General features: G+C 43.9%; 3 protein-coding genes across 7 annotated transcripts; 2 read left to right on the top strand and 1 right to left on the bottom strand.

Annotated features, from left to right (window-relative positions):
* Positions 1-264: 264 nt before the first annotated feature.
* arfgap3 (ADP-ribosylation factor GTPase activating protein 3) lies at positions 265-10,948 on the top strand. 3 transcript variants are annotated; one of them, XM_058625904.1, is made up of 16 exons: positions 265-417; positions 3,846-3,964; positions 4,945-5,017; positions 5,179-5,310; positions 5,432-5,512; positions 5,653-5,746; positions 5,822-5,881; positions 6,073-6,119; positions 6,557-6,729; positions 7,559-7,690; positions 7,781-7,906; positions 7,985-8,119; positions 8,289-8,415; positions 8,657-8,744; positions 8,820-8,944; positions 9,957-10,948. In XM_058625904.1, exons 1-16 carry the CDS (start codon positions 349-351, stop codon positions 9,972-9,974), a joined length of 1,599 nt encoding a protein of 532 aa, XP_058481887.1. In that variant the 5' UTR covers positions 265-348; the 3' UTR covers positions 9,975-10,948. The 3 variants fall into 3 exon arrangements, with proteins under 3 accessions (XP_058481887.1, XP_058481884.1, XP_058481885.1); XM_058625901.1 differs by having other exon boundaries at positions 7,781-8,119; XM_058625902.1 differs by lacking the exon at positions 5,822-5,881 and having other exon boundaries at positions 7,781-8,119.
* A 2,118-nt stretch (positions 10,949-13,066) lies between these two features.
* On the top strand, positions 13,067-17,076 carry ikbip (IKBKB interacting protein). 2 transcript variants are annotated; one of them, XM_058625012.1, is made up of 4 exons: positions 13,069-13,503; positions 13,593-13,710; positions 15,829-16,050; positions 16,131-17,076. In XM_058625012.1, exons 1-4 carry the CDS (start codon positions 13,262-13,264, stop codon positions 16,695-16,697), a joined length of 1,149 nt encoding a protein of 382 aa, XP_058480995.1. In that variant the 5' UTR covers positions 13,069-13,261; the 3' UTR covers positions 16,698-17,076. The 2 variants fall into 2 exon arrangements, with proteins under 2 accessions (XP_058480994.1, XP_058480995.1); XM_058625011.1 differs by lacking the exons at positions 15,829-16,050; positions 16,131-17,076 and adding an exon at positions 14,271-15,766 and having other exon boundaries at positions 13,067-13,503.
* A 720-nt stretch (positions 17,077-17,796) lies between these two features.
* Positions 17,797-21,688, bottom strand: ckap4 (cytoskeleton associated protein 4). Of its 2 annotated transcripts, XR_009239912.1 has the most exons (3): positions 21,128-21,688; positions 18,431-20,315; positions 17,797-18,394 (listed from the first exon to the last, which is right to left on the bottom strand). XR_009239912.1 is itself a non-coding variant. In XM_058625010.1 (2 exons), exons 1-2 carry the CDS (start codon positions 21,542-21,544, stop codon positions 19,083-19,085), a joined length of 1,650 nt encoding a protein of 549 aa, XP_058480993.1. In that variant the 5' UTR covers positions 21,545-21,688; the 3' UTR covers positions 17,797-19,082. The 2 variants fall into 2 exon arrangements, 1 of the variants encoding a protein (XP_058480993.1); XM_058625010.1 differs by having other exon boundaries at positions 17,797-20,315.
* Between the last annotated feature and the right edge of the window lie 900 nt (positions 21,689-22,588).

The raw sequence follows: 22,588 nt of genomic DNA, 5'->3' as shown, positions 1-22,588 counted from the left end.
CACATCATTTCAGAATAAAAGTCTTTGTTTTTGTATGAAATGATATTTAGTTCACAATATAAACGTTTTTCTATGATGTAAAATGTAATGTAATAAAAAAAACACACTAAAATCAAGTTAAACCACAAATGTAGAAAGAGACCACATTACCCAGAAGCCTTTGTCACAATAACATACCCACGTGTCATTTTCACCCAATCAGAGGCCGGCCATGATGTTCCGCCACTGACGTGTCGCACTCAGTTATTATTGTCGAAAAACAGCGCAGTTTTCTTCTTCTTCTCGTGCAGCAGCAGAAGCAGAAGCAGCAGCAGCAGCAGCAGCAGCGGCGACAACAGCGGGAGAAAAATGTCGGAGCCGAACAGACACGACATTTCTGCCATTTTCAAGCGACTGCGCTCCGTTCCCACGAATAAGGTGAGACTTTAATCCGTGTGTTTGTGTTTACTTTGACACGGAAGTGGCGCTCCACTCACACATACGTGACACGTCGCACTTTCCACGCTAGCTTAACAACAGTTGAGTTGTTGTGAAAAGTCCTTTTAAAAAGTCACGTCAAAGTGACTGTTGGAGGTTCTCGTGCGTGAACTTTGAGTGTGTGACATGTGACGTTGATTGACAGCTTCACGACGAGCTCTGACAGTTTGTTAGCGTCAAGCTTCGTTTTGGCCTGACTTGTCAAAATGGAGGACAGCACACGTTACTCTTACAACAGAGCAGTAGATTCACTGTCGCACCATTTATTAACACATAATATAACATAATATAATATAATATAATATAATATAACATAATATACGTACATGCTGATGTCTCTAAACGAATAATCACAGCTGGAACTCGGAAATGGATGTTAAATAAATCAAATCCGCTTCATAAAGTTTTCACCAACATCAGCTAAAACACCTGCACTTTAAAACAAGGGACATACAACAGTCTTGCACTTTAAGTACTTTAAAGTAATACAAGTACAAGCACAGTAATACAAGTACAAGCATGTGACCAGAAAATGACTTTGGTTGAAGTTGAAGTCACTTTTTAAAAAAATTTTTTTTAATATTACTTCAGTAAAAAAGTGTTAAAGTTTATGACATTTACTGAACTTAAGTATCAAAAGTTCTTCTCTTATTTAAAATGTACATTTTAGAATTAAAAGTATAAAAAAAGTGAGGGGTAACAGTTTAAGCCCCTGTTGTAGCATGAAAGATGAATGTGTGAAAACTGTCGTGTAAAGCAGTTCATCAAGATTAGAAAAGCTCGATATAAATACAGACCATAATACCAACTCTTAAAGTTGCTAGAAATATAATATATAATAATATATTCTAAGAAGTATTTGTACTTTGTTCCATGTGACTCATGTTGACTTCTTCTTTGTTTTTGACATGCAGTAAACACCTGTTTACTGCATGTGTGTTACTGTTGAATGTGTTTTGATGTTTTCTCTTCCTTCACCTCGACAAGTCTTTTCTGTGCCAACATTGTAAATAAGAACTAGTTTTAACCTGGTAAACTCAAGGTTAAATACATAAATAATCATTTCTTTGGTACACTGTAAAGTCAAAGAAACAGAATTGTTAGAACAAAGACATGGTGCAAATAGCAGATAAAAACCACGACATACAAGCACGGTGGAAATTCAGAAACATCCGTGGTCAGATCAGACCTGATGTCGGACAGGAGATGATCCCAGAGTTCAGGGACAGCCACAGATAAACATTCAAATGAGATAAGAGGACTGGCAGCAGCTGTGAGTGATGAAGACAACCTGAGTGATGAAGACAACCTGAGTGACCACCTGATAAAATACTGACCATTCTCACCAGCCTTAGAAGACAGTGGTGTAAATAGGTGGAGCTAAGTCACAGGAGGCAGATGATTTGACACAGTATCCTCGTGGACATGGTCGTGAACTGGAACATTCACGATGTTCAAAGTGTGCAAAGAAATGGTTTAACCCACATGTTTCACACCAACGTCACCACCACCAGCCTCAACTGTTGATACAAACTCTGACTCTGCTTCAGATCACACATCACAGATGGAGACTCCTCCCACCCGACAATGTTTTCATGTTGCAGCAGCACGAGTAGAGCTTTGACTCTCTCAGCTTCACTTGTCTCTGCCATTTGCACTGACACACACACACACACACAAACATGACATCAGTCACCGATCATTTCATTCCCATGTCAGCGTGTATTTGAACACAGGGCGTACGAGGAAGCCACATTGAGTCCACGACGACTTTTAACACCAGGTGTGAACTCTGTCTAAATGTGATTGGATCACTGAGGACGGATGTTCAGCGGTGTGTGAGCGTACATCTGCTCGTCCTCCTGTGACACCTGCAGTCAACTGGAACATTCCCTGTAGAAAACTCAGCACATTAAATATGTCCCATTCAAAGTCACTTCAATGACTGACGCTCCTTGTGAACTCCAGCACGTGTCTATGTGTCTAAATGATTTGATATTTGTGTTCACAGCCGTGCATGTCATTCCATATTGACTTTAAGCTTTCAGTGTTGAACAAGGAAGGCGTGTCCTCACAGTGTCCTCGTTTAAGTCCTGAGATAACGCTTCACTGTCAGTACTATCATCATGTGTCTCCTGTCCTGAGATAAAGCTTCACTGTCAGTACTTTCATGTGTCTCCTGTCCTGAGTTAAAGCTTCACTGTCAGTACTATCATGTGTCTCCTGTCCTGAGTTAAAGCTTCACTGTCAGTACTATCATGTGTCTCCTGTCCTGAGATAAAGCTTCACTGTCAGTACTATCATGTGTCTCCTGTCCTGAGTTAAAGCTTCACTGTCAGTACTGTCATGTGTCTCCTGTCCTGAGTTAAAGCTTCACTGTCAGTACTGTCATGTGTCTCCTGTCCTGAGTTAAAGCTTCACTGTCAGTACTGTCATGTGTCTCCTGTCCTGAGTTAAAGCTTCACTGTCAGTACTATCATGTGTCTCCTGTCCTGAGTTAAAGCTTCACTGTCAGTACTATCATGTGTCTCCTGTCCTGAGATAAAGCTTCACTGTCAGTACTATCATGTGTCTCCTGTCCTGAGTTAAAGCTTCACTGTCAGTACTATCATGTGTCTCCTGTCCTGAGTTAAAGCTTCACTGTCAGTACTATCATGTGTCTCCTGTCCTGAGTTAAAGCTTCACTGTCAGTACTGTCATGTGTCTCCTGTCCTGAGTTAAAGCTTCACTGTCAGTACTGTCATGTGTCTCCTGTCCTGAGTTAAAGCTTCACTGTCAGTACTGTCATGTGTCTCCTGTCCTGAGTTAAAGCTTCACTGTCAGTACTATCATGTGTCTCCTGTCCTGAGATAAAGCTTCACTGTCAGTACTATCATGTGTCTCCTGTCCTGAGTTAAAGCTTCACTGTCAGTACTATCATGTGTCTCCTGTCCTGAGTTAAAGCTTCACTGTCAGTACTGTCATGTGTCTCCTGTCCTGAGTTAAAGCTTCACTGTCAGTACTATCATGTGTCTCCTGTCCTGAGTTAAAGCTTCACTGTCAGTACTGTCATGTGTCTCCTGTCCTGAGTTAAAGCTTCACTGTCAGTACTGTCATGTGTCTCCTGTCCTGAGTTAAAGCTTCACTGTCAGTACTGTCATGTGTCTCCTGTCCTGAGATAAAGCTTCACTGTCAGTATTATCATGTGTCTCCTGTCCTGAGTTAAAGCTTCACTGTCAGTACTATCATGTGTCTCCTGTCCTGAGTTAAAGCTTCACTGTCAGTACTGTCATGTGTCTCCTGTCCTGAGTTAAAGCTTCACTGTCAGTACTATCGCTTCACTGTCAGTACTATCATCATGTGTCTCCTGTGCCTTCTTTTCCCCACAGGTTTGCTTTGATTGTGCAGCCAAAAACCCCAGCTGGGCCAGCATCACTTATGGTGTGTTCCTGTGTATAGACTGCTCAGGGACTCACAGGTCTCTGGGGGTGCACCTGAGCTTCATCAGGTAAGTTAGGACCTGTTGTTATTATTAATAACAATAACAATAATAACATTAGTATTATTATTATTATTATTATTATTAATCATAATCATAATCATAATCATAATAATAATAATAATAATAATAACAAATGATAATGATAACAATAATAATGAATACAGAAACACACAATTTAACATAGAAGAAAGTAATGACTTTAACAAAAAGGCAAAACTTCTGTTAGAGATTGAATGAATTGATTTATCTTCTCCATGTTTGTGGCATCAGAGAAAATGCTTCCTCTCCAGTTGTGTATGTGGATGTTTTCCCTGGGGCGGTGGTTAGCACTGGTGACTCACAGTGACACTGTTCTCTGTTCAAATCCTACTTTAAACCTTTGTGTCTGGAGTTTGCACGTTGTTGCTGTGTGAGTTATCTCTGCTTCCCTCAGTCCACACATATGCAGATTAACATCAGGTTAATTCCCTGGACCTGGGTTAGGGATCTGTGATGGACGGGTGTTTAATGTATGGAAGGAGCTTCACATGTGTCTACTTTTAAAGACAAACATTATTTCCAATCATTTCTAGATGAAGGCAGGAATCTAATGAATTGTTAATCTAGTATTAACTGGGGAAAACAGGATCCTGAAGTCAGAGTTACAGCTCCATATTCCCTGAAACATTTTTACATGGGGACCAAACTACTGCTAACACTTTAAAACGGTTAAACCAGCTGCTGCAGCAGCAGTTTATATTTCTGATGTTAGTTTATGTCACTGCCGCCGTGTGTTTTTACAGGGTGAGTTTGGCTCCATCATTTTACACCATTATTATCTGTTAAACTGTATAAACTTAACTGAACTTCAGGATGTCTTTTTCACAGTTAAGCACTAACTCAGCCTCGTAGCAGCGCGTTATAGTCGTTATTTAAACATGTACGGGTTAATCTAGTCTGTAACCTATCATGTGTAGTAACTCACCTAAACCTCCCCATGTTCACAGGTCTACTGAGCTGGACTTTAATTGGTCCTGGTTCCAGCTAAGATGTATGCAAGTCGGAGGCAATGCCAGTGCGGTGAGTCCAAGGATCAGCAGTTTATAGAGTTTACAGGCTGCCGCGCCGGCATCACGCCAGCGTCACGCCGGCGTCACGTCAGCGTCACGCCACCAGTGCATGATTCCACTGGATGACTCCTGTTTGATTGTCTGTGTGTGTTTTCCATGTTCCGACGGCAGATTGCTTTTTTCAGTCAACACGGCTGCACGGCCAGCGCTGCCAACGCCAAATACAACAGCAGGACGGCTCAGCAGTACAGAGACAAGCTGAGGACTTTAGCGACGCAAGCCACCAGACGACATGGCACAGAGGTAAGATAAAATAACCACGTTCAGACTGAGAACATACGAGAGAGAAATGTCCTTCAACTTTGACTGTCATCCTCCTCCTCCTCCTCCAACTCCTCCTCCTCCTCCTCCTCCTCCTCCTCAGCTGTGGCTCGACAGTCAGGCTCCTCTGTCTCCAACATCACCAGAAGACAAGCATGTGGATTTCTTTAGTCTGCATTCACAGGTATTTACTCTGCTGAGGTGTGGTTATAATTATACATCTGACACACACACACACACACACACACACACACACACACACACACACACACACACACACACACACACACGCTCACTTGTGTGTCTTTGATCTTTGATACACAGGGAGAACCTGAAACGTTGGACATGTCCAAAATGAGTCTGAGCTCCTTCACAACAGAGCCGAGTTCAACTCGGGAAAAAGACGAAGACAGAAACGGTATTTGACAGTTTGAAAGATCACAGAACTGCTGCAAGTCTGCTGCATTAATCCAACACACATGTGCTGTTTCAGGTAATTCAGAGGACGGTCCAAGTGTGGAAATGCTGAGTGTTTCCCCAAAAGCAAATCCAGGTTGGGCTGTTGTCTTCTCGTCGTACCCAGGGCTTTTTCTTTTCCATAGACTTTATAAAGATTGATAACTCCTATGAGAGTCTGGACAAGAAAAAAACACACATTTGGAATGGGTTAGAAATGCCGTTTAAATCCGATTTGTACTGTGTGAACTGCTCAAATGAAACTCTTCTCTCCCACAATGGTTTCAGAGCCGCTCTCTCTTCTCAAGAAGAAGCCAGCTGCTGCCAAGAAAACAGTAAGTCATAGTGAGCAAGTATTTCCACCGGCTCTACTCGCCTCGCCACGGCATTTCCACGAGCATAGTCACCTGGTACCAGGTACTATTTTCCAGTAGGTAACTATGTGATGATTGGTCAGACTGTCAGACACTCACTGGCCACAGTGTCGTCACAGGAAGAGACGTCACACACACACTCATCAAGCTGAACTGTAGATCACGACTTAACAATCCTAAAAACCTGGTTAATCTCCAACAACTACTGTGTGTGTGTGTGTGTGTGTGTGTGTGACATATAAAACGAAGTTGTGCAGTGATGACTCCGCCTACTTTTTTATAGTGGAGATGCAACCTAAACCGTGGTGAGGCGAGGTGAATAGAGCCCTGCATGTTTGGACCTTGTTTTCTAAAACGTAAACGTGTGTGTGTGTGTGTGTGTGTGTGTGTGTGTACAGTTGGCCTCTAAGAAAGGAGGTCTGGGCGCTCAGAAGGTCAGCAGCAAGAGCTTCTCAGAGCTGGAGAAGAAAGCTCAAGCTGCAGACAAGCTGAGAGAGAAGGAGGAGAGCAGCAGCAGCAGCAGCAGCAGCAGCGCCACGGACAAGAGGAATATTCAACCTGACCAATCCATGTATGTGTCTGTGTGTGTGTGTGTGTGTGTGTGTATGTGTTAATCTCTGCTGTGAGTCTGTGTGTGTGTGTGTTCATCTCTGCTGTGAGTCTGTGAGTCTGTGTGTGTGTGTGTGTGTGTGTGTGTGTGTGTGTGTGTGTGTGTGTGTGTGTGTGTGTGTGTGTGTGTGTGTGTGTGTGTGTGTGTGTGTGTGTGTGTGTGTGTGTGTGTGTGTGTGTGTGGTCAGTGAGCGAGAGACGAGTGGAGAAAGAATGAAGTGATAAACAGAGAAACACAGGAGCTGTAATTAAGCACTTTGAACTGTGGGGGGCAGCATTACACCATTTATTATTATTAACATTAAGTAAATTCATATTATTTTTAAATATTTTGTTACAGACACATTTTCTTTATCTGCTTCTTTTCTTTCACACTTTTTGTTTTTACTTTAACTTTATTCTCTAACTCACCTGCTCTTCTCTCCTCAGTCTTTATATCTCCTTCTCTCCTCAGTCTTTTTATCTCCTTCTCTAACTCTCCTTCTCTCCTCAGTCTTTTTATCTCCTTCTCTAATTCTCCTTCTCTCCTCAGTCTTTATATCTCCTTCTCTAACTCTCCTTCTCTCCTCAGTCTTTTTATCTCCTTCTCTCCTCAGTCTTTTTATCTCCTTCTCTAATTCTCCTTCTCTCCTCAGTCTTTATATCTCCTTCCCTAACTCTCCTTCTCTCCTCAGTCTTTATATCTCCTTCTCTAACTCTCCTTCTCTCCTCAGTCTTTATATCTCCTTCTCTAACTCTCCTTCTCTCCTCAGTCTTTATATCTCCTTCTCTAACTCTCCTTCTCTCCTCAGTGCTCCATCGCTGCGACTGGCCTATAAAGATCTGGAGGAGCAGAGGAAAAAAGAGGAGGCGAAGCTGAAGGGGTTAGAGGGGAAGAGGAAGGAGCAGGCTGAGAGACTGGGCATGGGCCTAGGCATGAGGAGGTGAGAGGATGAAGCGTGTCGTTGTTACCTGGTGAGGTGACGTGACCTGGTAACAATCATGTGACCTGGTGTCTCTGCTCCTCTCTGTAGTGCCGTTTCACATTCTGTCACTTCAGACATGCACATGATCGAGCAGGAGAGTCCTCAGGGGACAAAGAGCAACAGGGGACGACGCTTTGTGGAGGAAGACGACGACGAAGGCTCCTTCACGTCCAGGTCAGACACAGATCTGCTCCGTGACGACGACGACGCCCCTCCTTCACGGGTCCACGTTAATCACAGCTTCTCTTTCAGGAGGTTTGAGAATCAGCTGGAACCTTCAGATCATTTTCACTCCCGCTGGGATGATGGAGGTGATGCAGGAAACTGGAGCAAGAAACCAGAGGCAGACTTCTACTTGACCTCCACCATGTCTTCACTTGACGACAGGTAGGAAAGAGTGTGTGTGTGTGTGTGTGTGTGTGTGTGTGTGTGTGTGTGTGTGTGTGTGTGTGTGTGTGTGTGTGTGTGTGTGTGTGTGTGTGTGTGTGTGTGTGTGTGGACTACAAGTCCATCTCAGAAACAGCATTCACACACGTGTTTGATGATCTGTCGCCAGGCCTGCCGCCCGCAGGAAACCAGAACCACTGCCGGTGCTGGAGACGGGAGAAGTTCAGAGGAAGTTTGGATCTGATGTCAAAGCAATCTCTTCTGATATGTTCTTTAAAAAACCAGACAACATGGAGGTGTGTACGCTCTGAAGCATTCATGTCATCCGTCAGGAAACGAGAGAATGATGTTTGTATGACTTCACTCACAGAACTCTGCTCATTACTGTCTTTACTATGTTTTTATATGGAATAATCTGAAGTCTGAAGGTTAGATTAGATCATTCTATCTAATCTCAGTGAAGGGTTCTTCACTGTAGCCCTTAAATCCAGAAGCATATTCTAAGATTGTGTGTGTGTGTGTGTGTGTTTGTTTTAGTATGAAGCCAAAACACGACTGGACAGAATGTCCGGGAACGCAGCGATAAGTTCTGCAGACCTGTTTGACGATCCAAAGAAACACAACGGTACCAACACGCGGCTCCGAATCATCACAGTCACCGAAACAAAGTCCACTCATCTGTGTCTCGTTCTCTTCACAGCCACTTCGTACCGTCTGACCAACGTCCTGCCCAACGCTCCCGACATGTCGCAGCTCAGACTGGGAGTGCGCTCCGTCGCAGGGAAGCTCTCCGTCATGGCCAGTGGAGTCGTGAACTCAATTCAGGTGACAAATCATAATCCGTCTGCGACGAATCATAGTCTGTTTGCGACAAATCATAATCCATCTGCGGCGAATCATAATCCGTCTGCGACGAATCATAATACATCTGCGACAAATCATAATCCGTCTCTGACGAATCATAATCCGTCTGCGACGAATCATAATCCGTCTGCGACGAATCATAATCCGTCTGCGACTAATCATAATCCGTCTGCGACGAATCATAATCCGTCTGCGACGAATCATAATCCGTCTGCGACTAATCATAATACGTCTTCGACGAATCATAATCCGTCTGCGACGAATCATAATCCGTCTGCGACGAATCATAATCCATCTGCGACAAATCATAATCCGTCTCTGACAAATCATAATCCATCTGCGACAAATCATAATCCGTCTGACAAATCATAATCCGTCTCTGACAAATCATAATCTGTCTCTGACAAATCATAATCCGTCTGCGACAAATCATAATCCATCTGCGACAAATCATAATCCATCATAATCCGTCTGTGCCAAATCATAATCCGTCTGTGACAAATCATAATCCATCTGTGCCAAATCATAATCCATCATAATCCATCTGCGACAAATCATAATCCATCATAATCCATCTGTGACAAATCATAATATGTCTGTGACAAATCATAATCCATCTGTGCCAAATCATAATCCATCATAATCCATCTGCGACAAATCATAATCCATCATAATCCATCTGTGACAAATCATAATATGTCTGTGACAAATCATAATCCATCTGTGCCAAATCATAATCCATCATAATCCATCTGCGACAAATCATAATCCATCATAATCCATCTGTGACAAATCATAATATGTCTGTGACAAATCATAATCCATCTGCAACAAATCATAATCCATCTGTGACAAATCATAATCCATCATAATCCATCTGTGACAAATCCTAATCCATTTGAGGCGGAGTCAGACATAAACCCAGCATTTGCATGTTAACGTCCTGACCGATGATTCTTGTCTTTATTTCCAGGACCACTACAGTTCTTGAGTGTGTGAGACAGAGTGAGACAGAAGGACAAAGACCACTCACCGTCCTGGAGACATTTACGTTGTTTAAGTTGTTGTTGTTGTTTATCGATAGAGTGGAGATGACTGAAGCACAATATTTGTTCATCTTGAAGTCAAATGAAGAAGATTTAGTTTGCAGTGTGTTGCTGGTGCTGGGTTTACATGTGTAGTGTGTGTGTGTGTGTGTGTGTGTGTGTGTGTGTGTGTGTGTGTGTGTGTGTGTGTGTGTGTGTGTGTGTGTGTGTGTGTGTGTGTGTGTGTGTGTGTGTGTGTGTGTGTGTGTGTGTGTGTGTAGCAGGGTCACAAGGTTCATGGTGTGATGATTTTTTTAATTGATGAGGTCATAAAAAAAAAAACCTAAGCCGCAAAGACTGTAGAAAGACACACAATCATCACACACTCTTTGTCGTGTGTGGCTTTTTTCTTTTTTCTTAATCTTGCACATTCCCACGTTTAAAAAAAGAAAAAAAAAAAAAAAGAAAGTGTCCTTTTCTGTCCCTAAAGTGCACTTAAGTTTGCTCTTCCTCACACGGGACCAAACGCTGATGACGAGGCCTTAAGAGAGCGTTTGTATGTGAATTAAGACGAGTCGCTGTGTGTTCCTTGTTTTTGTTGTTGTACAGAGAAGAAACACAGATTCTGAGCACATGTCAAAGTTTAAAACATGACTTTGGTTTTTGTGGAAATGCACTATTCACTCTTTCTTTCTTTCTTTCTTTCTTTCTTTCTTTCTTTCTTTCTTTCTTTCTTTCTTTCTTTTTTGGCCTAAAACTTGACCGAGGCGTCGATGTCTTATCTGACTCTACAAGAAAAAGAAAAGCCTTTTTCTCAAGCTTTTCCACTATAAAAAGAAAAAAAACACTAATCTGGTTAACGTGAATCTATGTAAAGAGAGACACTTGTTTTGATCATGTGTTTCGTTAGAGTTCCTTTGTTGATGATGATTTCCTGAGTTACTCTTCAGGACATTTTTGTAGCTTTTTGTTTCCGCTGTTTCTGTCGAGGTCTAAATGATATATTTAAAGGGTTACATACATATGTATATGTATATGTATAAATATACATATATATGTGTATGTATATATATATAATATATATAATATAATATAACAGAGGTAAAAGATATAAATAATTTGAACAGTATTGCTCCTTCTCCCCAGGCCGCTGTGGGTTGCCAGATAGTTTCCAAAAGAAATGCTGTTACAGTGAGTTCATGCACATTCATAACTGTCTGATTGACTTAAATCTTTTAAGGGAAAAGTTTGTGGTCGATAAGTAAAGTTTTTTTTTTTTCCTTTCCATTTCCTTCAGCCGTTAACATTTCTTTTATTCTTTCTCTTTTTTTGTCACATTTTTAAGAGGCGTGGTCTTCTGTTTGGTCACGTGAGATAATCCCGATCTATAGGCTGCAGTTAGCTGTGTTTGGGTAACTATTCTGGCAACCCCGGTGTCAAAGTGCTACTGTCTGAGTGATTGACGGTGAAAACACAAGCTCACGATCAGTGAAGACTCTACGTCTCCTGGATCTTTGACGACATATCAGTCATTTTAATGACATTTCTTACATCATGTACCTTCTGCGGCGGTTTCCTCTCACAGTCCAGATTAGTTGAGCTGGAGTGAGAGTGGACGGTGGTTTGTCTCTGTGATGGACAGGTGACCTGTGGCGACCTGTGTAGCCCCGCCTTTCACACTGTGTCCGCTGGGATTGGCACCAGCACCCCCCTCATGTAGAGGATGAAGCAGGACAAGATGGATGGATGAATGAATGAATGTATGTCAGTGCCAGGTGTTTTACATCCTTCATGACCAAATATTTGTTCTCTCCATCACTCTCTGCCTTTGCTCATAGGTGGTGTTTCAATGTTGCGTCTCACATATATATATATATATATATATATATATATATATATATAGAGAGGAATATATATAGAGGAAAAGTGCATGTGGCAGCTTCTGCTCGAATGTAAACCGTTTTGCAATCGAAACTTTCGCCTCCTAACTTGACGACGAGAGTTTTGCTTATCTTTATAAGATTGTTTGCGTCTTCAGCTGTTGAATATTGTTAAATGTTACAGTAAAAGAGTTTTGCAGGGTGTGTAACTGGCATGGCCGCTTCAGTTACACACCCTGAATATGAGAGCGCTGCTCAGTAATACCTGTATAATAGGAAGAGAATCATGTCTAGGCCTTTGAATTATCCATTTTTGACACTCAAAATGTAAGAAAGCTTTTTTTGGGAACATGCCAAAATAAATGGCCTGTGCTTCAACCAGTCTGTGTCAGTTATTGTCTTTTTATTATCCAAGTCATTTATAAATATAGGAAATAATGCTGCAAGTTTGCAACAAATTATTAATCAGATCAGAGTTTACCAAACCTGGAAATCATGATATTCCTGAAATTATTCAGTTTTAATGATTTTTCTTTATCATGTGGAGCAAAGAAACCAGGAATTATTCAGTTTTAATGATTTTTCTTTATCATGTGGAGCAAAGAAACCAGGAAATATTCAGTTTTAATGATTTTTCTTTATTATGTGGAGCAAAGAAACCAGGAAATATTCCGTTTTAATGATTTTTCTTTATCATGTGGAGCAAACAAACCAGGAAATATTCAGTTTTAATGATTTTTATTTATCATGTGGAGCAAGGAAACCAGGAAATATTCACATCTAAGAAGCTGAAAAATCTGAACGCATTTTTTAATTATTGAAAAAACACTTCATTATCAATACAGTTGACGATTAATTCAGTAAATAATTGATTAATGGAGTAATCGTTGCACGCTAATAAAGTTAACAGATTTAACTTTATAAAGGCTGGCTGGCAGCCGCCTACGTGGCTGGCTGAGGCGTTTGCGGTTCTCCCGGCGGTGTCGGAAATCTAAGAATCCCAACAATTAAATCGATTAATATGACTGAAATCGTCTTTCTTTGAAGCTTTTTGTGTCTTGTCGTGAATAATAAAACAGCTATACACTGATTATACATGTTACTGTTACACGTGTGGTGGTTTTTAATTAAAACTGCCTTAATTTAAAATGTGTACGAGCTTTCAAGGAGCACGTGAACGCAACATCTTTTTTTCTAGGAACAGTTAGCAGAAGGAGCGGCTAATAGCGGCTAAACGCAGCCGTTAACTTCCACACATTAATGTCCTCCATTATGAATTAAGCGACTTAAATCACTTTAAAACACACGTTTTAGCTGTTTGACGTTTTATTTGTCGCTCGGCTTTCTCAGTCACAGCGTGACGCGGTCATAAAATGCCCACAGAAGTGAAGCAGAGGAAGAAAACGCAGAAACAAAGCGACGAAGCTTCTGAAACTTCAGCTGCTAAAGACGCTAAAGATGCTAAAGACGCTAAAGATGCTAAAGATGCAGAGAGGAAGATGAAGATGGTGAAGATGGAGAAGATGGAGGTCGGAGCAAATAAACCCAACTCTGGCCTGGACGTGAGGAGTGTCTTGTGTTTCGTGTCGCTGGCAGTCTGTGGAGCTCTGACCTGGTGAGACAATGTTTGTGTGTGTTTGTTGTTGTTGTTGTTGTTGTTGTTGTCGATGATGATCACTGTGTGTGTGTGTGTCGTTGTTCCAGGATGGTGCTGCAACAGAATGAGAGGTTTTCACAAATGGAGGAAAAGTTCAAATCTGTTGACGGGAAAACTTCCAGCATGTTCGACGTGGAGGAAGAAGTTGTGAGGGTTTCTAAAAAGGTGCGTTTGGTTTACACACCTGCACTTTTATTCATGTTCCCATCAGGAAAATGAAAAGTGGCAAAAAATGATGTGAAAGTGAAATCAAAAACAACGTCGACGACATAAAAGTGACAAATACCAACAAATGCTTTCTTTTCTTGTTTATTTGACGAGGACAAATGATGATTAATGATGATTAATGAGCACACTGTGACGCATTGTGACGTCGTGTAAATATGCCACATTTAGCTCAAAGCTCATTTCCATCCGCAGTCCTGACATTAAAAGACAGACAGACCATAAAAAAACAAACAGATTTCCTCTGAATTCTGTCACGTGTTTCTCAAACCAGGAAATATTCAAATAATCCTAAAATATTCACATTTAAGAAGCTGAAAAAACGATGAGTTGATTATGAAAAGAATTGACGGATCCTTTAGTAATGGATTGATGACGACATTAATGAAGCTAAAGTCTTATCTTAATGTAATTTGACAGTATTGTAAAGTTTTCATGTAAACACTGAGGGCATGGAGCTCCCACAACAACAGCCCTCCTGTTTTGTGTTGCGGCTGCAGCTCGCCGCGTCTGAGGACGACCTGCAGGAGGCGCTCTCCACCGCCTCCTTGGCAACGCGACTTCAGCAGGACGTCTCCGTCCTCCACGCCGCCGTGATGGACATGCAGGCTGACGAAAACTCCGCCTCCCGCGACCTGCAGACGGTCAACGCTCGCTTCCTCAACGTGACGGACGCGTGGCAGGAGGGGCTGTCGGCCATCGCCGCAGACCTGGCCGCCCTCAAGGCGGAGTCACGGGACGCCCACGCCGGAGCCACGGAGCGGGTGAACGAGGCGGAGCGGAGGGCCCGGGCGCTGCAGGAGAAGTTGGAGGAGCTGGAGGACAGCACCAAGAGGAACGCCCGAGCTCTGGAGCGCACGGAGGAGGACGACACCAAGCGGGCGCAGGAGCAGCTCGACTGGAACACGGAGCAGATCCACAGGCTGCAGCAGCAGATCAGCGGCCTGATGAAGAGCGAGGCCGAACTCCGCTCTCAGCTGCTCGAGCACCTCCCCAGAGCGCAGGAGTGCGAGGAGCACCTGCCGCAGGTGGAGGAGGCGGTGCGCTCCATCCTGAGGCTGGGAGGAGATCTGAGCGCGGCGGAGAAGAGGCTGGAGGAGGTGACGCTACAGGTGTTTGGCACTGAGGACAGCATGCTGAAAGCTCTGAACCAGATCCTGGCTCTCAGGCAGGAGCTGGACACGCTGCAGGCCCACAACAGCATCCTGAAGATGAAGAACGAGTTATCTGTGGTTAAAGAGGCCGTCCGCGAACTCACCATGGTGCTGAGGGAAAACCGGGCCGAGATCCAGAGCCAGGACACTCTGGGAGAGGAAGAAGAAGAAGAAGACGAGGAGGAGGAGGAGGAGGAGCAGCAGGAGCAGGAGGAGCAGGAGGAGGAGTGGATGTGGGAAAATGAAGACCAACCTTCACTATGACATCACTGGAGGATGTGGTTGTTTTTATTTACCCAGAGAAAAAGACTGCACTGAACACACGAGCACAAGAAGCTTCTGTTTAAAAGACTTTATTTTTAAATGTTTCAGTTTCTGCTGATTCTGACATTTGATGATGTTATTGTTCTTTTATTATTGTTATTTCAACTTATTTATGTCATTTTAACAATATTTTAATGGACTGAATTATTAATCAGTGACTTAAGGAAATAAACGATCATGAAAACAGGCCACTTTATTAGGTACACGTGACATCATGTGACATCATCTGCTTTAAGGTTAATTTAATTCACCTTTTGTCTTTCTTGTGACACTCAGTTTGAACAGCTGTCCTGTGATTGGCTGAACAGATGTGGTGTACCTAATAAAGTGGCTGTTGACTGTCTTGAATGTTCTGCCTTTATTTGCATCTAGAAATGTGATCCATTTAAAAACATTATCTGGACAGAATGTCAGCGTTACACATGCTTCTGTTACGTTCTGCAGGATTTTAGTGTCACGTGTAAAACGAGACGATGCTTTTGTGACTTTGTTAAACTGAATAAAGTGTGTACACATGAGTTTTATTATTGAATGAGCATTTTCTTCTCCTGTGATTAATAACTGCACGTCACTGTTTCAGTGCGAGAGCGTCCGGCTGATGCTGGAGGCTCTCAGGGGTCAGCAGGGGGCGCTGCAGCCTCAGCTGGAGGCTCTGCAGCAGGACGTGGGGCGTCTGAAGGAGTGGGCGTCCGGCCTGAGTGAGAAACGGTCTCAGCTGCAGACGAGTCTGAGCGCTCTGAGCGACGCCGTGACGCAGATCCAAGAACGCACCGTCGCCATCGCCAAGGACTTCACCAACAAGGTGACGATTCACACGTGAGTTCGAACGTCACAACCACAGCAACCTGACTTCACACCCTCATGTCCCGTGTTCCCCTGTAGGTGGCGTCAGTGAGGACGGACGTGCGCAGGATGGACGGCCTGCACTCGGAGCTGGAGTCTCTGCTGAGTCATGTTGGAGAGCTGGAGGACAAGAGCGCGCAGGTGGAGCGCAGCATGATCTCACGCATCGCCGATCTGCTCACCGACAGCATCCACAGAGTCTCCGCCCTCCGCTCTGCGGCCGAGCGCAACACCAAGGCCGTCGAGCAGCTCCGCTCACGCGTCCCTGAACTCACCGCCGCCGACCAGCACATCTCCGAGCGTCTGCTGGAGCTGGAGAGCGGCAGAGCTCGGCTCATCAGGACGCTCACGTTTGCCAGCGACCTGAAACCAAAGGTGGCGACGATCAAGAGAGACTTGGGAGCGTTTGAGCCGCAGCTGTCGGATCTGACGCTGAGGATCGGACGACTCGCTGAAGACCTGAGCGGGAGAGAGCAGGAGATCGCCGAGCTCAGACAAACGCTGAGCAACTTCACTGCTGTCAGAGGAGATTTAAGGGTCACATCTCAACAGCTGAGTGAAATCACTGATTTATCGGAAATAGACGCCAGGCACGAGCCAACATGAGCCAACATGAGCCACGCCCTCATCACGGTCTTCATCAGGCCAATCTGGAACATTCTTCACCAACACGTCAGACACAAAAGCATTTCAGGATGAATGAATGAATGAATGAATGAATGTCTGTGGACATTTCTTTGCAGAAACTGAGCGTCTTGCTCTTGTTTTACCGTCTCACACTCGTTGCTTTGTCAGTTTGAACTCATCCCACTGCTGCGTTTTCATTCCATTCATTTCAATTTCATGCTTTTTATGTTATATTTAAAGGTTTGTGTCGAGTCCCACAGAATCCTGGTTTAAGGGAATAGTTCAGCAGTTCTTCTTTAACTTTTAGGTTTCGAACTTTTTAAATTTGTGCATAATAAAATCTTTCTAAATACTTGAAGCTGCCGTTTATGTCATTTGGAGGTTGGTAAAATCAAACGTGTGTTTGATAAATGAATGACAGTGAAAACAGACTCACTTCACCAGTGTCTGGGACTGCTATGCTAGGCTAACTAGCATGCTAGCCGCTCCAGTTTAGTCAGACTTGCAAAAGTTTGTTAGAAACAAATGTTTTTGTGGAGAAAAACGAAATAAGTTCTAAATGATTTCTCTTTACGACACAAATGTTCCTTTACAACAGGAAGTAGCTAAAGCTGGCGCTACATGAACGACGAAGCCTTTCCGTCACATGTCTCATTTCACTTTGTGTTTCCTCTGACTTCACAGGTTGTAACATCCCATAATTCCTCCCTCACCTTGAACACTTTGGTGACGATGTCTTTGTTTGGTGAGTCCAAACTAAACTTGTGTGTTTTATTTATTATTATTATTTGATTACATTACACGTCATGTCTTTTATCCAAAGAGACTTACAATGGAGTTGAGTACAATCAGTCAGGGGTGGAGTCGAACTTGCGACCAATGTGACCATGATGTCTTTCGAGTACCGGTCGGGTGGAGTGAGTGGGGTGGATTCTGTTCATTGTGTCAAACTAATGGAGATGAAATGAACTGGTTTAGTTTAGAGAGATTTGCTGATAATCACAGTCGTCAATAATGTTAATGTTCACTTCCTCCATGTTTTCAACGTTTCAACACAAAGCATCGCAGTAAAAAAACCTTTGATATAGACGAGAGCTTTTATTCTTGTAAACAACAACAACACCAACACGTACTAAAGGAGTCAACAAAGGAGTAAACAAAGGAGTAAACAAAGGAGTGTTCAACGACACTTTGTTATTGCTTTTGGAGTTTAAGAAAAAAAAGCCTCAAACTTAAAGAAACAATTCAAAAACACTAGAAAAAAACGAATGCATTGTGAACTGGTCAGTAACAGAGTCTGAGTGTGTGATCTGTGAGTGATCTGTGATCTGTGAGTGATCTGTGATCTGTGAGTGATCTGTGACCTGTGAGTGATCTGTGAGTGATCTGTGATCTGTGAGTGATCTGTGTGTGACCTGTGAGTGATCTTTGATATGTGAGTGATTTGTGAGTGATCTGTGATCTGTGAGTGATCTGTGAGTGATCTGTGAGTGATCTGTGAGTGATCTGTGATCTGTGAGTGATCTGTGTGTGACCTGTGAGTGATCTTTGATATGTGAGTGATCTGTGAGTGATCTGTGATCTGTGAGTGATCTGTGATCTCTGAGTGATCTGTGAGTGATCTGTGATCTGTGAGTGATCTGTGACCTGTGAGTGATCTGTGAGTGATCTGTGATCTGTGAGTGATCTGTGATCTGTGAGTGATCTGTGACCTGTGAGTGATCTGTGAGTGATCTGTGATCTGTGAGTGATCTGTGTGTGACCTGTGAGTGATCTTTGATATGTGAGTGATTTGTGAGTGATCTGTGATCTGTGAGTGATCTGTGAGTGATCTGTGAGTGATCTGTGATCTGTGAGTGATCTGTGATCTGTGAGTGATCTGTGTGTGACCTGTGAGTGATCTTTGATATGTGAGTGATCTGTGAGTGATCTGTGATCTGTGAGTGATCTGTGATCTCTGAGTGATCTGTGAGTGATCTGTGATCTGTGAGTGATCTGTGTGTGACCTGTGTGTGACCTGTGAGTGATCTTTGATATGTGAGTGATTTGTGAGTGAACTGTGACCGGTGTGTGATCTGTGTGTGATCTGTGATGTGTGAGAGATTCACCTGCCTCTGTCATCTCCATTAATTTCCTATGAGAAATAAAGTTAAATAATATTTAATTGTATTAAAAATCAGAAACGACATTAAAACTAAGATCAAATCCTCAGTCAAACATTTCCGTGTCCGTGCTCAGATGATGATGATGATGTAATAATAACAACACATGAAGAAGTGCTGACTCAGAGTTCCCTGCTTGTTTTCTACATCAAGTTTTAAAGAAAGAATTCTTCATCACATGTGAAAAAGTGTTTGAATTCTTTTATCCCGAGTTTTCCTCGGTGTCAGACGCTCGTGATAACCCAGCGAGCGTCTGCAGCGTCTCCTGCAGAGATTTCTGGAGCGTGGCGATGGCCTGATCGTGACCTTCTAGCTTGGCTGCTTTGGTCTCCAGTCCGTCCACCGCACTCCTCAAATTCTCCAGCTGCTCCTGCTTTGTGCTGCTGCTGCTGCTGCTGCTGACCTCCACAGCACCAAGCCACTTCTCCAAATCCCCAATCTGCTTACCTAGATTGGTGTTCTCTGAGGACAGCTGGGTCTGAGCACTGTCCAGAGAGCTCATCCTGGTCTGGACCTCCTGCAGGCTGCTCCTCAGTGTCTCCAGCTCCTGCTCCAGGCTGTTTCTGGCTTTCTCCAGCACCTGGCCCTGTGCAGCCAGCGTGCTCTCATGAGTGTCATATTTAGCGAGTAGTGACTCCACTTTGGAGTTGATGTCTGACGTGGATGCAGACAAAGCATCTGCGCTGTCTTCTGATGATTTCACTCTTGCTTCAAGATCTTCAGACCTTCTCTGGGCCTGAGCAGATGCTTCACTCAGCTTCTTGTCCATGGTGCGGACCAACTCTGCGGCCCGCTCCACTCCACTCTCCACACTCACAGTTCTGTCCTTCAGAGCCTGAACGGCGGCCTCTGCTGCAGACAGCGCCGGCCTCAGACTGCCCGCCGTCTCCTGCACCACTGACCTCACTGTTTCCACCTCCTGAGACAGTGACGTGACCTCCAGGTTGCGAGTCTGAAGCTCTCCCCTGACCGCACTGATCTGCTCCCTGAGTGAATCCACTGAAGCGTCGGCCTCTTGTTTCGCCGTCTTGATTTCAGCGACAGCGTCGACGATAGCAGAGAGCTCCTCTTTGATCAGCGCCGGGTCTTCAATGTTACCCAGACGAGCTTTCAGATCGGTCAGCTGACTCCGAGCCTCGCCCTGAGCTTCAGTGAAGTCGGCCATGTTGGCCGTGATGGAGTGACTCACCTCAGCCAGTCGCTCCTCCACAATCTTCTCCAGAGAGGAGAAGTCGCTCTCACGAGCCTCCTTCACTTCTGTGATGCCCTCAGAGAGATCCCTGAGAAGATCGTTCTGGAGGTTCTGCAGAGCTTCCTCCGCCCTCTTCATCTGCACCTCGCCCGTGTTTATCCTGCTCACGGCTTCCTCCAGCTCCGCCCGTGTGACGCGCACCGACGACTGCAGGCCGTCCACGGCTCTGCTCAGAGACTCCACCTGTGCACAGGACAACAGTCATGTGACGTTGTTATCTCAAGACATAAAAAAACTTCAAGATCTAAAGAAAACAAATGAAGTCTGTGTGTGATTTTTTGATTGCTAACTGCTATTTTGGAATGCTGAGTCAGCACTACCAGACTTCCTGTTTCTGCCGCTAACTCCGCCCACAGGTCAGATCAAAGGCAGAGGTCTGAAACATTAACATCTTAGGAAGAAAACAATGACTTAGCATTTTCAGCTAATGAATGGATGAACACGAGTGACCGCAGTAAAACTGATGATTAAAAACACGTCACTCAGGTTTTTCTGCCTCAAACATCATTTTTAATAACATCAAGCATTATCCCTTAACTTAACCAGCCAGTTCATTAATGCCTTACCCTTAACCCTTAACCCTTAACTTGACCCAATCACTATTCAAATCATAACCCTTAAATTTAACCAGTTCCCCTCAGGTTCTGCCTCATTAGGACCAGGTCTTTGGATTCCAGGGGGACTGCTGGTCCTGACACACACACACACACACACACACACACTCCTGTGGCTGTACAGTACATTATGTGCAGGTTCTTCTGGACAGTTATGTAACTGAGTGAAAACAGGGGCGTGCACAATAAATCATATACTGCTTCATTAGACCCCCCCCCACACACACACAGCAGTAAGGTTGTTATATTATGGTCTGTTCTATAGTTGAGTAACATTTAGTCTGATCTGACTTTAATTTCGATCATTTCTGTGACTAAGTCCGCTTAGTATAGTTATATGTATAGTTAGTTAGTTAGTTATAGTTAGTTAATGAAAGTTACCTGTTGAAGGACGCTTTCCATGTTGCCGCTGAGCTGTGCGCTGAGCTGTGCGCCGCGCTGTGCGCTCTCCTGGTGTTTGGCGCTGCTTTGCCTCACTTCTTCCACCACTTGTTGCAGATAAAACGCAGTAAAAGCTGCGGCTGCGACAAGCGCCGCGTAAAACACGCTGTTGACGACAAGTCCGAGGCAGCTGCGTGAGCGTGGGGCCGGAGCTCCGGGGCCAGGAGCCGGAGCTCCGGGGCCAGGGGCCGCAGCCGCCGCAGCCGCAGAAGCAGCAGCGGGAGCAGCGGGAGCAGCAGCGGGAGCAGCGTTACTGTTACTCGGACTCTTTGCGCTTTTCTTTGGCGCATCTTCTTGGCTCGGAGCTGCTGCGCTCTTCTCACTGGCGCTGTTCTTCTGCCGGTTCTTCGCAGTCATTGTCAGCAGGAGATGGTTGATGTGTGTGTGAGTGAGTGAGTGTGAGTGAGTGTGAGTGAGCTGCAGTCCCGGTTCAGTCCTGGTTCAGACCTGGTTCAGTTTCATTCACTAACAGCAACAGCAGCAGCAGCAGCAGCAGCAGCAGCGTATCAGTGAGCGCGTCGTGTCTCTCCACGAGACTCTTTAGTGTCGAGGTATGCGGATGGGGGCTGTCCCACGCGCCACTCCAGCTCCGCATAGGTCCACTTTATTGACACACACACACACACACACACACACACACACACAGAGGAAACAGTGACTGTGTAATGTTCATGTTCGACTTTTGCACCAGAATTCAAATCAGATTTAAACATTTTAAACATTCGTCGGATTCGTTTTGAAGACTCGAATAAGAAGTTTAAGCACAGGATGTTTTTGTTTTTGTTTTTAAATATATTGAAGACAGTTATTTAAAGGGACAAAAACGTTCTCTGACTTGTTTTCAGTAAAAGAGCCAAGTCAATACCAGTTCAGTTGGTTTGATACTATAAGCCTTAAATTTAATGCTATTATCGATCTTATTTAACTCTTTTCTCAAATGTACACTAAAACAGTCAAATTTAACATTTTTCCAAAGTGCATTTAACTCTTTTATGATTAATGTGACCCTGAAACAATCAAACCAACACTATTCTCAAGCTTATTTAACTTCTTTGTATTCATCTTTTTATTTAAGACATTTCCGCAGAATGTCTGTGAGCGTTCTTTGTGAGTCAGAGCAGCAGAACAGGGAGGCTTCACTCTTTCCTTTCCACACTTTGCTCCTCCTTTCCTACATACGTGGCAGCTTCAGCCTGCTGCTGTTACTGCTGCTGCTGATGCTGCTGATGCTGCTGCTGCTGCTGTTGCTGCTGTTACTGCTGCTGCTGCTCAAACACCTAAATGAATAACGGAAATATAAGTCACATACATTGTAGTAAAATCATTCATTATAACCATAACCAAGTGGTTTTCTGTAACTCTAGCCTCATAAATTATTATTTTACTTTGCAAGAAAAAAAT

This window comes from Solea solea, chromosome 3 (genome assembly GCF_958295425.1).
Source record: "Solea solea chromosome 3, fSolSol10.1, whole genome shotgun sequence".
Lineage (NCBI taxonomy): Eukaryota > Metazoa > Chordata > Actinopteri > Pleuronectiformes > Soleidae > Solea > Solea solea.
The sequence above is the reverse complement of the archived record's forward strand: the minus strand, read 5'-3'. Positions and strand labels throughout refer to the sequence as shown.